Below are 14,447 nucleotides of genomic sequence, written 5' to 3'. Positions count from 1 at the left end.
AGGCTGAGGGAGCTGGCTCCGTTCGGCCCCAAGAGGAGACAAGTGACAGGGGACCTCGTTAATGTGTGTAGATATCTATGGGAGGGTGCCAAAAGGATGGACCAGGCTCTGCTCAGTGATGCAACAGGAGATGAGGCCAAGGGCAGAAACTGATGTGCAGGAAGCTCCACTGAACATAAGGAAGAATTTCTGTACTGTGCAAGTGACCGTGCACTGGAACAGAGTGCACAGAGGAGCTGTGGAGTCTCCCTCACTGGAGATATTCCAGAACCATCCCTCACTGGAGATGTTCCAGAACCATCTGAACACAGTTCTGTGCCGGGTGCTCTAGGGTGACCCTGACTGAGCAGGGAGGTTGGACCAGATGACCCACTGGTCATATTCTAATTTCAATAACTCTACTACATCAATCACCTCTTTGATTGTGAAAAGAGGTGAGTTAATGACTTGTGATGGAAAGACCAGATGGCCCACTGTGCTCCCTTCCCTGACCCGTTCTGTGGCTCTGAGTTGGTGCCCAGCTGGGTTTCTGCAGCTTCTGCTCAGAGCCTGTGAGCTGGGCTGGGGGACACATCCCCACAGCCCTGAAGCACTGCTGTTCTCTGCAGCACTGACCTCATCTAGGTGTATCGTGTGTGCCATGAAACCATCCCTCAGCGTGGCTGACTCACTTTTAATGAAGTTGTGCACAATTACTGCGGGGCAAAAAAAATTGTAAAAGGGCGCTATGCTTAATCTGACACTTATCCAGATGCTGGGCAGAGGTAGGTATGAAGAAAAGTTGTATAAATAAATTAAAATGCTAATAATATTCCCCCAGTGACAAGTACTAGAGCTGATTTCTGCAACAAAGCAGAAGTGGCAGCTCACCAAACACAGCTGGAATGTGCTCCATGGTTGCCTGCAGGAAAGGTGTGTGCTATTTCACAGCAAATATTTACAACCCATTAACATGTGCAGTTTAAAAGACCAAGTGAAAATTCCTCTGAGTTCTTTTAACTTTGTTCCCTATTTTCAGAGTGTAAAAAAAAAATAAAGTTAATATGTAGCTGCTCCTGCTAATATTGATGATTGTAGAAAACTGACTACTGGGGGTGGGAAGGGGAGGAAGCAAAGGAAGATGCATTTTTGCATCTGAGAAACATTCTTGCCATAGTTCTGTGGGAATTTGTGGCTGACTTCAGAGATAAAATTTAACCCCTTATACTTGGCCTTAAAGAGTCAGTTGACAAGTTGGTACAAACCCGTGATGCCTTGCCTCGTATTCATGTTTCCAGAATAAATTAAAAGTGTTGTAAAAGTTTCCACTTGTCCAAACTGTGAAATATTTTCCTTTATCATGTAGCAGAAAAGTAAATCAAGTATGTAATTATGAGCTCAAAAATTCCATCTTGATATTTTCTTGGAAAAAAACAAAGCAAACAAACCATAAAACAAAACCAAACCCTGAACACACCATTAAATGTAAGTATGACTTTTAAGGGCTAAATTGTATCCACTAAATATAAGCATCTATGGATACTAAAATATTTACAAGCCTTCTAATGGATTACTTATCTGGTTTTAGCAGAGCAATAATAATCTATAAGTGCCTGGTTTGGGGAAACCCCCGATTCCATCCAGGCTGTGGGATGAGCAGATTGAGAGCAGCCTGCCCAGGAGGATTTGGGGGTGCTGGTGGATGAGAGGCTGGACATGACTCAGAAACAGGTCAGCTCACAGCCCAAAAATCCAAATGTGCCTGGGCTGCATCCAAAGCCCCTGGGCAGCAGGGCAGGGAGGGGATTCTGTCCCTCTACTCTGCTCTGGTGAGACCCCAACTGGAATATTGCATCCAGCTCTGGGGTGCCCAGAGGAAGAAAGACCTCTTGTAGTGAGTCCAAAGGAGGCCACCAAGATGATCAGAGGGATGGAGCACCTCTCCTACAAGGAAAAGCTGGGAGAATTGGAATTGTTCATCCTGGAGAAGTCTTTGGGGTGACCTTATTGTGGCCTTCCAATGCCTGAGGGGAGCCTGCAAGAAAGATGGAGAAGGAATTTTTACAAGGTCCTGTGGGGACAGGACAGGACAGGACATGCAAACTAAAAGAAAGTAGGTTTAGATTAGATATTGGGGGAAAATTCTTTACAGTGAGGGTGGTGAGGCACTGGCACTGGCTGCCCAGAGAAGCTGTGGATGCCCCATCCCTGGCAGTGTTCAAGGCCAGGCTGGATGGAGCTCTGAGCCACCTGGACTAGGGGAAGATGTCCCTGCCCATGGCAAGAGAGTTGGAACTAGATGATCTTAAAGGTCTCTTCCAACCTGAACTTTCCTATAATTCTATGATTTTATATTTTCTTCACTGAACAAATAATAATGAGCATAAAAGCCATGTTGGATTAACTCAAAGAGCTCTTTAGCCATAGTGTATAAACACATGGAACTAGGCATCTGCTTAGGAAGGGATCTCTACAGAAATGCTGTCCTATGTAGAGACTGAAGGAGAAAACAACCTTTCAACTGGATTTTATGTTTAACAACAATATAGCAAATGCATGTAAGTAAATAAGCAAATGTGACAATGATGCCAAAAACTGAAAAGAAAAAGCAGCTTTTTTTTCAAGTTCTGTTTCTCTTGTCTACTCTTTAGAAAATGCATATGTATTTACTGCAAAAAAAAAAAAAAAAAAATCCAGTTTTGGCTGCTAATAGCATTTCTTCTTAGCTCTATGATAGTATACTAGTCAGGCATCTCTAAGATGAGAAAAAATACAGATGTGGGAAAGTGCCACTAGAGGGTTTGGAAAGAACTTTTCATACCTCAAATCTAGGGATCAAACTGAAGTTTAACTGCTGTATGACAATACAAGGTAGAATAGCACCCTTGGAATAACAAGACTAAAATTTTTTCATGCATAAACGTATCCACCATGTAATAAAATAAACTACAGTGTGTCACCAATGCAGTGGAGAAAATGAATACAGCAGTGGTCTGACTGCTTTTATAAAATGTGTGTTAGACTCAAGTGAATGCAGGCAATAAAATGACACATATCTATTGTGTAAAGCCAGCACAAAAGGATGCCCTAGATTTTCTTTCCAAAAAAAGTGTTGTAAACAAGGGGTTCTGTAGCCCTGAGAATTTTATTACAATTTTAGCATCTACAGGTTTTTCTCTTGTCTGGCTTGGTACATATATCTCCTTCTTCACCTGCACTGTTATCTGAAAAACAGGAAGATAAAATAGCACAGCTTTTTATATTCTGTAGTAATAAACTTTCGTTGTTTGTTTTTATCTTCCAATGTTCCTCTAAGCCTGTGAAGCATTATTGCATCTTTCTTCACCTCTGTGGAATGACACATGACAGTATTATACCAAAAAGTTACTGGGAGTATTACCCCTCAGAGGGACAAATGGCAACTTTCCACCAGGCTTAAAAATCAAGACTCTTCTATTATTAGGAAAAAAAAGCCACCTTTTAATTTTTTTAAATTTTTTTTAAAGAAAGGAACTTGTTAGCATCTAGGCTTTGTAGGGTCCCCCCCACCACCCTTTTAAACCACTTTTTGCTGAAGTATTTTGAAGATTAGAAGAAAATTTAAATATTTCTATCAACAGACATGCATAAATGATCTGCAAAGTGTCAAAATGCTTTTGTTAGTCCTCAAGGTTCACAAATAGAAACAGCAAAAATGTGGATTACTGCAGTAAAGTTTGTTTCTTTAGTTTTGAACTTGTAAGAATACAATGAGGGGAAAAAAAGGGAGACCATAATTATTGTGAAAACTTGTTAAGAAACACATCTTAGTGGAAAGTATTTCTGTCTTCAGGAACAATAAATATTTGAGGATCTTGTCATGAGAGTACAATTTATGCATTCAGTGAAACTGAAGCCAGCCTGGGTGATAGCAGGGATCAGACATACATACTTTTTCTCCAAACAACAGAAGCTCAGGTATTTTAGAGTCTTTTGGCTCTTCTTTGTGCTATATATTAGATAAATATAAGCAGGCAAAAAATATTTGTGGTCTATGCTAGATAACCTGGAGCAGGTTGAGACAGGTGCGTAAAATCAAACACAGAAGTAGAGAGTATTCCATCATGAGACTGTACTAGGGTAAAATTTCATGTAAATTATATGTTCATTAATAATTCAATCTTTTTAAGGATTATGTTCCTCAGCAAAAAATCTTCGATTTCTATTCAATAAAGATTTCTGTTCAATAGCAAAAAAGTCTAGAGAGAACCATTAGACTGAAATAACATTATTGAGTAAAATTAGGTGTAATACCACATAATGTCCTTCAGGGAAATAAACTGTTACTGAAAATGGTCATGAAGTAACAATTAAAATTGCTTCCAAAACATGTTTTCTTGTGTGAACTCCAAAGAAGTTGGGAAAATTAGGTTTTCTTTTTTACCACATAAACTGAATTTTCCCAATTTTTTCGTGGTCAAAAATGATATACAAACCAGATGTTTCAGGAAGTTATTTGGGAGAGTAGTGCTGGTATTTACAGGAAAACAAGTAAATCATCCTGGCAATGTGATAGTGATACAATAGTAAAGTCAAACATAGGGTGACACTACTTTGCAGTAAAAGCTGTAGCATTTGAGAGAGAAAAAAGGAGAAGCAAATACATATGGCTAAGAATGGATATAAAGGGATGTTGCTAACCAAAAGTATTAATTAAAATTCTAATAATGCAACAGGACTAAAAAAGGCAAGATGTGGAAAGAATAAATGTTATCTAAATGAAATAAATATAATCAGCTGGGTAGCTGATACAATTGATTAGAGAATACTTAAGAAGAAGCCAGAGCAAGCTCTGGGCCATAAATTATTATCTTCAGGAGTTCCTGATGCACAAAATACTACCTTTTTAATCCACACATTTTTAAATTTTACCTTTTTTTTAATTTTCACATTTTTAAATATTAAAATATAGGATCAGGAAATACGTGAATTAACATTTCCAAGATTCTTGAGCAAATTATTAAACTCTTTATCCACACCAAAAGATTAGAATAAACAATAACTAGTGTTTATCTACAACATTTTATTATAAATTGTATAATGAAGTAACTAATCCTAATTTGTCCCCTAGCAGTAAACTTTATATCTTGATTTTAACAAGACTCTTTTGTCTCTATACAACACTGGTTATGCTAATTTAATATCACCCAGTTTCTTCATCAAAATATTGTGTGGGCCCAAGTTAGTTATCTACAAAAGTTCTTAGAAGTCAGTGGTAAACTCTTTATCAGAACTTCCTCTTGATGGTACAGATAAACGTTATCAAATTCATGCTACAAGATCTTATTCTGTTTTCCTCTTCAACTGGCACATAATCACCCACTTTATTAGTTCTGATTAATCAAACTTCCACATTGATTAATGAATTACTCTGTGCAGGATCAGTGCTAGGCTGCCTGGTCTACAATTATATTAGGTTTGTCATCCTAAATGCTACTACAAGATTAATTTTTATTTCCCGTTGTGTTTCTCCATTGTATTAAATTTGACTGTATGGGGAACTTCTCTAAATTCTATATCCAGCTCATTTTCAAAATACATGCTGGACATACATGAGAGCAGAATAATATGTAGCTTCTGGTAAAATGTTACTTGCCAAATATCATGTTAATTCAATCACTTTTTTCCCCCTCATTTTGAATTTTCATTTTAATTTGTGGTACAGTTGTATTCTGACTCAGACACTGAGACCGGATAGGAAAATAAAATGGACAATGGACTCCAAGGCTGAGAACAAAAGAGACTTGAAAAAATGAGAGTATTAATAGTGTTGGTTGTAATGGGGGGAGCCAACATACAATGTGGCCATTTGTACCAGGTGTTATTGAAACTCGGGAGTGAGTGACATTAAAGTCACATTATAAGCAGAGTAAGTAATTAGAAGAGGAATTCAATAAATGCAAAAAATCCCTCAGATTTACTGCAGTTAATTTCACTGGTGTCCAAAGGGTTCACAGCATCATACTTGATACCCTCATTTTAAGGTCACAAGATTTCCTAGGGTCTTATGGTGCTCTTCATTCAGTTCCTTCACAGTTACAGCCTGTAGGTGTTTTGAATTAGAAGACCCAAAGTAAATTATAATTTCAAAGCTTGGATTACCACCTAGTTGTAAATCACTGATTTTGTTACATCTTTTTGTATCATTTGGTTGTTCTGAATATTCATCCTGAGTAATCACAGATGGAGTAAATACTCCAGTGGTAAGAGGAAGTAAAGAAAAGCAGGAGTCTATGGCCAGAAATTATTTTAGTTTAGAGTGATCCCTTGACTCTGATGGCAGGCATGGAGGGATTTTGGAAAGATGAGAAAACAGAACATGTCATTCAGTTGTCAGAACATGGATTCTTTTTCCGATTCTGCTCTGCCACACTAAGCAAACCATTTTTCCTTTGATGCCATTGCCTTGTTGACTTTCCCTTTCCCTAATTGAGATGAGGTTAATTTTACTTCCTAAGAAAATGAAGTTTTTACAACTTTTCTATTTGTCCACTTGTGTGTGTTTTCATAACTTTTCAGCTTATTGGCTAAAGTAATTCTTCCGTCTTCATTGCCTGCAGATATGAAGTCTCAAAGTCCTACACATCTTGTGAAAATTGGCATCTGAAAAGACAAGAAAGGAACCTTATTCCCACTAAGTGAAAGGTTAGCTATTTAAAGCCAAAAAAAAAAAAAAAAAAAACCAAACAAAAAAAAACCAAACCACCAACCCAAAACCCCCAAAGCAAATAAAAAAACCCAAACTCCTGGTAAATGCTGAGTTTTATCTGTGTGTACCAGCACAGCTAAGGACAAGCAACAGCTGCCTCTTACGAAACTCCTAGTTACATCAAAGTTATTTGAAAAGGTAAAGAAATGACAGGAGAAATGGTATGAGAACCAAGTGTTAAAGGGATACAGGACACAAGCCTGTTATGAAATCAGCTTTTTCAGTTTAACAAATCCCAAGACAGTGAATGTGCCACTCTCGGTACTCGTGTGTGTTAACAGGACGACACAGGAGGCAGCTTTATGTGAAATGTGTGAGCAAAACTTCAGGAAACACCTGTTGTAACTCAGGCGCGGAGTGACCAGCGCCTGGCTCCTCCGAGGCATTGATCAGTCTCTCCTTTAATAACACCCATCAACAGCGAGCAAAGCGAGACACTAAGGTTGTGATCGAAGGGCGTAACAGGTAGAAACCATCCGGCCGCGTAAGTGACTGAAGAGAACGGGAGACAGAGTGGCTCGCCCCTGCGGGAGCGCACACCCGCCTTGGCACGCTCGCTCTGCTCCTGTCACCCCCCGAGCGCCCCTGTCCCGGCGGTGGCCCCAGAGCCGCGCTCCTCTCCCCGCATTCCCGGCGGCCGCGCAGCGATGGCCGTGGCCCCGAGCGGACGCGGGTCCCGGCGGCAACGCGAACCCGCGCTTCCCGGGCAGGCCTGCGAGGGAGGGATGAGCGAGCGGCGGAGGGGAGGGGAAGGGCTGCCCGGGGCGGGGGAGGCGGCCAGCAGAGGCGTTCGTGCGGCGGCCGGGCGCCAATAGCGGCGGTCGGGGCCGAGCCGCCTCCTCGCGGCGGCAGCGGCGGTCGGAGCTGGGCCAGCCGGGCCCGGAAGCGGCGGCGGGTGGTGCCGGAGCGCGGTGAGCGGGGCCGGGCGCGGGATGCGAGGAGGCGCCGCCGCCGCCCTGCCCCCTGCCCGCTCGCAGCCAGCGCCCCAGGAGGAGGAGCAGCGGGAGGAGCGGCAGCAGCAGTAGGAGCCGGCGCTGCGGGAGCATGAGCGGGGCAGCCGCTAAGCAGCCCCCCGACGCGGGGTCCGCCGCGGATCCCGCCGCGGAGAACGCGGCTGCTGCGGACCCTGTGCCGGAGTCGCCTCCACCGCTGCTGAGCGTGGACGTGACGGGATTGGTGTCGCAGTTTGCGAGGAGCTTCGTGCTGATCTTCCCCGTGTATGTGCTGGGCTACCTGGGGCTGAGTTTCAGCTGGGTGCTTATCGCCCTGTGCGGGCTCTTCTGGATCCGCAGGCACCGCGGCGGCAAAAGCTCCCGCCTGGGCCGGGCTCTCGCCTTCCTGGAGGACGAGGAGGAGGCGGTGCGGCTCAGCGTCTCCTCCGCGGATCTGCCTGCGTGGGTGAGTGGCCAACACCCTTCGGCGCTGCCGCGAGCACCCGCGCCCGGCGGGCCGGGGCCTGTTACCTCCCCGGGACCTGCGTGACACCCAGCCCCGCCGCGCTGCCCCCGCCCCGGGGCTGCGCCGCAGGCCGGAGCCCCAGAGCCGGCCTGGCGGGAGGGGTGAGGGCATTGCATCTCCCGCGCCCCATGGCTGCTTGTCCCGCTCCGCCAGCCCCTTGCGAGACGGTGCAGCGGCGGGAGCGGGCGGGCGGCGTGTCCCTTCGCTGCCGTTCTCCTTCCGCCGGGGTGGCCTGTCCGTGTCCCCGCCGCCCGCTCCGCTGCGCTGACGGCGGTGACAGCCGGAGCCGGCCGTGGCCGGGGCTCCGCTCGCAGAAATAAACTTTGCTGCATGGTTTGGGTTTCCTTCCCCTCGGGTGCCGGTGACACGCACGGCTTGGTTCTAGCGCGGTCTCTGCAGAACGCGGATGTCGCGGCTTGGGCCGTTCCTTACAAAGTTGAGATGAGAGGGAAATAGAATCGGGCGCTTAATGCTGTTCGGTCTCTGTAGAGTGTTGCCAAACGGGGGATGAACCACAAGTGACGTGGTGTTTCTGAGTGGTTTTGGGGCTGTGACATGAGGACTAAGGTACAGGGGCCGTGGTGGCTTTATTTGTGCATTGATATGGTGGGATTTTTAAAGGCTTTCTCCAAATCTTTCTTTGGAAGTTTTAGGCTTTCTACTAGGTATTCAGAACTAACATTACTTACTTTTTTTGTTTTAGCTTAAGTCCAGCTTCAAAGTTGGATACCTTTTGTTTGTAATTTCTCCTTTGGAGGATTAATGATGTTTTTGCTGCAGCTGCCAGTGCCAGGGTGCATCCAGGCCTGTGCCCTGCTCTGTCCCCGTGATGCGCTGTGCAGAGCTTGCTGCTCTCTTAGTGCCCATACCCGAAATCTCGAGGGTTTCTGCTGGTTCTTTCCATGCGAATCCTTTATTGACCACTCTCTGCTCCTGACCTATAGTCACGCACATCTCTCCTGAGGACTCTTTGCAGTGACAGTGCATCCAGCTGAGATGATAAGAGTCCAAGTAGCTGTTTTCATGTGATCAGATTGCAATACCTGATGTGACCTGTTCTAGCTCTACTAAGGAAGTTATAGAAGAGAATAGAGTGGGTAGGTGTGAGACTGGAGGCTTTTACTCCTCTTCTATCATATCTTTTGCCAGAGTTCTGGTGGAAGATAATTTAATCTCTCCTGTACACTGCACTAATTTTTATCATGTTTTTACCTCTTGAAGCAGAGATGTGAATTTCAAATCATGTAGTTAATAGCTCTTAAATTACCTGTGTGTGGTGTTTGGTTTTCCCTGTAATCACACAGCCATATAATGGCAATGTTCTGACACTGCATTCAAAATGAATTAATTGAAGCTAGATTTGTAGTAGAGGTTTGTATATAGTAACAATCTGCTGGTAACTAAGCTGTAGCTATTCAAGCTTAGTGCTGTGCGTAAGTTTTATTTTAAGTTGCAATTTGCTACCTTTGATAAAATAGCAATTAATTTCTGCATGGAGTTGTCCAAATAACTAAATATTTAGAAAGGGGCCTCCTGTTTGAAGTCAGAGGCCAAAAAAAGAGTTGAGTGCTGGCTGCAAGCACCTGCACATATCCTATGGCATTGTGAGAAAGCAACTGATCAATATACAGGGTGTCCCAAAAGTGTGACCCTCTCAGACACCCATTGGCAAATGGATGTAGATTTTTTTGTTGTTGTTGTAGTTTTTTTTTTAAATATTTTCTTCCTTCTTTATCCATGTTCTTAAATTTTGAAGGTCTTGGTTATTTTCTTTCTGTTGATGTATTTGCTATGTTCTGGAAGCATCCTTCTTTCAAATAAAAGTAGCTTCCAGAACAAATGTAATCTGGAAAACAGAAGACTTCTGAAAACTGAAAACCTGCTTAAATCAAAAGTGGTCTTCATTGCCTGCTGTCATAGTCCTTAAGGTTTATGTGAGTCTTATGCTGCTTTCGTAATGTGTCTTGAAAAACTGCTGTTGTTCTTCTTTCTGCATTATGGTTATTTTCCTGGAGGTTTATGAATTTCAGTCATATTTGAAGTAATAGCTACTGGATGGAACCTGACATCACTGATAGGGATCAGCTTTATCCATCTCCGTGTGAACTCCAAACTGAAGTATTTTCTGTTGGTTTCTGTTATGGAAATATATTTTGAATTGCTTGAGTAGGACAGTGCTGTGTTAGGAATATGTAGGAAACTTTGTACTCTTCTGGGACTGATACTCAGGTGTAATAAACCATTTTTCATCTAAAATTATGTGGTATCTTGGATTTATTTGACATGTGGTATCTTCCTGGGCCCTTGATTGGAGAAGAGCTTTATCTTTGTGTGCTAGGTATGATTCCCTTTCCCCACACACCTTGGTATTGTCTGTTGCTTTAGTGGTTCATATTAAGTACTCAGTAACACTGCATTGAGTTATTTATTTTTCAGAAAGTGATTATTTCAGGAGAATGTTTTTCTGCTGGCAATATTCTCAGTTGCAGTTTGAAAATGATACAGTTGTGCCACCATACTAGATAGAGTTTGTGATGTTAATTATTAGTTTCCTAAATTAGATTTGCTTCTTCCATGAGCAGGTGGTTATATATCAGGAATATTCTGTACTGTGCATGTAAAATGAATTAATTCAACATGAATACAAGTTATGTTACTTAAAATGTCAACACAGAATTAACTACAAATAAGTATGCATTGAAAAATACCACATTTACTGTCTTAAAAAAACAAGATCTGTACTCATAGACTTGCTAACATGTAGTTATAGCTGTGCTGCATGTTTGAAAGGTGTCATGGATTATGTGGGGTAGGAGGGAGCAGAGGTGGGTGCTTTTCCAAATAATTTAGAGCTAGGCAGCAGAACTTACAATGAGAAAGAACTGGAGATCAAAGTTGTCTTTAAGTAGAGACACTTTAAGATATGAAAAAGTCTCTTTAGAGAAAGACATTTTCCCTTTATTTGCAGCATTTTTATGCCTGGATGTATTTCATACTGGAATGAATGTAATTTAGTCACAAACATGTTTATAAGGAAAGCGGCAGTTTAAGTATCACTACACAGAGGAGCAAAAGTAGGAAACTTCAAGGTAGGAGTCTTAAGTTTTCAAAGGCCAGGTATCATGTTGCCTTTTATTTTAAAAATGGTAATGGAATTTAGTAATCTAATAATAACAAATTTACTTTGTTCTTTCTCAGATGAGCCAAAAAAGCTAATCTAATTTCTCCATTTTAGTAGTGGTTCTTGTTGCTTAGTGCCACTTTCATAACATGCCAACATATCATGTTCAACATGTTTTTGGAATAGTGAAACTTTGGCTCCTGTTTTCTTCAATATACAGATAAAAAGCCATGCTGAATTTATTTTCCCCAGATAAAATGTAAATTTGGCCTGGTACCAGGAGCTGTATCTATGTGCAGTCTGTCAACAATCAGCAGGTGACCAAAATAGCAACAAATCTTAGCATTTTCAAAAACTTTATTCTGAAAACAGATTTAGACAATTTTTTGTAATCCTAAGTGTTTATAAGTATTATACAGAAACTGAAATACTCTATGTATTGCAGTAAAAGTGGTGACATGCTAGAACATTAATTACAAGTCTGCTGTGACATTTTGGGTCCTACACACTTGCTTAAGTTTCTGCTCTAGTTTGGAGTGATTTTTATGTTCTTGGTTTTTTTTTCTCTTGATTTATTTTCTCATCTACTTAAGAAACAGCCTATCTAAATAGCTGTCATCATCTTCTAAATTAAACTTACTTGGAGTACTATTATAAAGAAATCTGGTAGGTCTTTGTCATGGGAAGTTGTATCAAGTTTTTTCAGGTTGTGAGTATTGTGGGTCACCACTGAACTGCTGTACCACTGCTACACCTAGAGAAAGGGGATAATGTCCAATTCTATGGTTAGAACAACAAAGACTTTGGTTTTTACTGGTATTGGAAAGGCAGAGCCAGTGTTTGTGGAAGAAAAGGGGTTTGGTAGCTCTAACTGCAGGATCACTTTTGAGTGATGTTTGCAGAGAAGGTTAAGGTGGTTCTGCTCTTGTGTGTGTTTGATATGAAGATTTCTCGATTATACAGAATCAAATTTGCCATCTAGTTCTTGGATAGATGGTTCAGGACAGGAATCTCCAAAGAATCCCTGCTGATGGATGTTATGTACTCAGTAAGCCTGATAAACAGGTGGACTTCTGGAATTCAATATGTGTTATTTGCTATAGAAGAAAAAGATGTTCCTCTTCTTACACCTTTGGTTGCTGCTGTTATTGCTACAGCTGTAGGAACTGTTGAAGGGTTTTTCTGCAGCATATGAAATTTTAAGACAGTGAGACATTTTGACACATTCTTCTGATCTGTTCTCCAGCTTAGTTGAGTATGTTAGATGGAATTTACCAAGGGGTGATTTATAAGGAAAACTATTCCCATGTACAGTAACTTAGTGTTAAGCAGGATCTCATCCGTTTGGCTGGTGAGTACTGCAGGTGGCCATTGCTCTGCATCTGGAAAGGGTGGAGAGGTGTGAGTAAGAATGGAGCAGTAATTTGTGAGTACTTAACAACTGAACTCTGTGTCCTTCTTCTGCCTGATTATTTTTCATTTTAAACTGTGTTCTGTTCTAGCTGATTCATACTATATGAATATGCACATCCGTGTGTTGTGGGTTGTGTGTGTTTCTGTGGTTGGGCTTTCTTCTTAAAGGAAGAAGTTTAATTTGTTTCAGTATTACTTCTTGAAATTTAGGTAACCTGAGTGACATCCTAAGAGTACCCCATCATTAGGAAAGATGTAAATAATGGGTTTGGGAATGGAGAACCAAAGGGGAAAAAAAAAAGATATTAGACAATTGATCCTATCTCCCTGTTTCTCAGAGTTTTCAAGCTGAGTATGTTAAAACTATGCTGAGACAATGTCTGTCCCAAAACACCCTGTGTGATTCGTATATAAAGATCACTTTCCAAAATATTATGGTAGAAACCTTCATGTTGAGTTGATGTTTATGAACATGATATCAAACTACTAAAGAAAAACATCAGCCTGAAAGTATTAGCACCCTTCTTGAACTCTTTGTAGGTGACATGGGATTTCTAAATATGTACTTAGAATACATTCTTTTTTCATGTAACAAATTATTATTATGTAGAAATGACTACTGAGTTTTGGGACTACTGTAAATGTTATTTAAATATGCAATTTGTCTGAATAACTAAGGAGGATGTGTAGAGGTCTCTTTAGGGTTTTTTTGTTTACTCATTTGGTATTTTTTAATTTTGCATTTTAGTCTGCTAGTGTTGTTTCCATGCCTAAGTGCCTTTGTACATAAGGACTGGCCCATCTTCAATCATATTTGAGAATGCAGGAGTCAGAAAGATCTTGTCTGTAGAGACTGAAGTTTTGCGGAAGAAAAAGAAACATAGGATAAGAGTCAACCTTTTCTGCCTCTTCTACAAAATTCTTCTCATATTAACTTACAACTGCTTTTTGAGATTGTTGGCATATCATAGTGTGGTGGGGTATGTAATCTAATTTTTTTTTTTTTTTTACATGAGAACTTTCTTGGAAATAAAGTTGAATCAGGATTATTGTCAAAACATTTTCATTGCAGTTTATAGTAATGAAAGCCTGTTTTATACATTTGAAGTGTTCTTTGGTGTCCTGTTCTTTTTCTTCAAAATGAAAGAAGAGGTGGTGTGTTGTTTCTGGTAAGATAAATTTCTTTGACTTAAACTTTAATATAAACCAAATTATTTATCTCCCATTCATCAATTCATCACTAGTTGTCTAGTTGCTGAAATTGCCTTTGGCATAGCTTCTTTTGAGCTTTGCTGCCCATATACCCATACTAAATCTGTTTATTTTTAAAAAAAACTTTATTTCATATAATAGCAAGTTTTAAAAGAACACTTATTTCTAAATATCTTCTGTAGTGTCTGAAATGAGCTTGTCTGAGTCTTATAACTGTATATAAGTTTCTGAAAGTAAAAGTTAATGATTATGAATTAATCTATATCACTGATTTGGTATGTTCTGATATGTAGATAAAAGGAAATCAGTAAAAGAATATGATTTTTCTGTACATACTACACAAATAGTAGATTTGCTATGAGACGTAGCTAGTTTAGATACAGAGTTGTTTGACCTGTGGTATCTTATCTTTGTCTTTGCTTTTCTGTACTCTTGGAAAGTATGAATTAAATCTGATACTGCCCTTTCCTAAGGAAGTGGAGAGTGGACACCGCACCAGCACCTTTGGAGCTTTCC

At 40.9% G+C, this 14,447-nt stretch overlaps 1 protein-coding gene and 2 long non-coding RNA genes across 5 annotated transcripts in view; 2 read left to right on the top strand and 1 right to left on the bottom strand.

The window, feature by feature from the left end:
- Nucleotides 1-123: 123 nt before the first annotated feature.
- LOC135279490 (uncharacterized) lies at nucleotides 124-3,836 on the top strand. The gene is made up of 2 exons (XR_010346738.1): nucleotides 124-434; nucleotides 609-3,836. It is a non-coding gene; the product is annotated as an uncharacterized LOC135279490 (long non-coding RNA).
- Nucleotides 3,521-7,220, bottom strand: LOC135279452 (uncharacterized). Its single transcript, XR_010346702.1, has 2 exons — nucleotides 7,064-7,220; nucleotides 3,521-6,621 (listed from the first exon to the last, which is right to left on the bottom strand). It is a non-coding gene; the product is annotated as an uncharacterized LOC135279452 (long non-coding RNA).
- Nucleotides 7,221-7,627: 407 nt separating this feature from the next.
- ESYT2 (extended synaptotagmin 2) overlaps nucleotides 7,628-14,447 on the top strand; it is an 80,218-nt gene continuing 73,398 nt past the window's right edge. For all 3 annotated transcript variants that reach the window (XM_064386705.1, XM_064386647.1, XM_064386559.1), the window contains exon 1: nucleotides 7,628-8,125. In XM_064386705.1, coding sequence (XP_064242775.1) covers nucleotides 7,772-8,125 — 354 coding nt within the window. In that variant the 5' untranslated portion in view covers nucleotides 7,628-7,771. The remainder of the gene's footprint in view (nucleotides 8,126-14,447) is intronic.

This window comes from Passer domesticus, chromosome 1 (assembly GCF_036417665.1).
Source record: "Passer domesticus isolate bPasDom1 chromosome 1, bPasDom1.hap1, whole genome shotgun sequence".
Taxonomy (NCBI): Eukaryota; Metazoa; Chordata; class Aves; order Passeriformes; family Passeridae; genus Passer; species Passer domesticus.
Note: the sequence above shows the minus strand (reverse complement) of the source record. Positions and strands in the feature narration are given on the sequence as shown.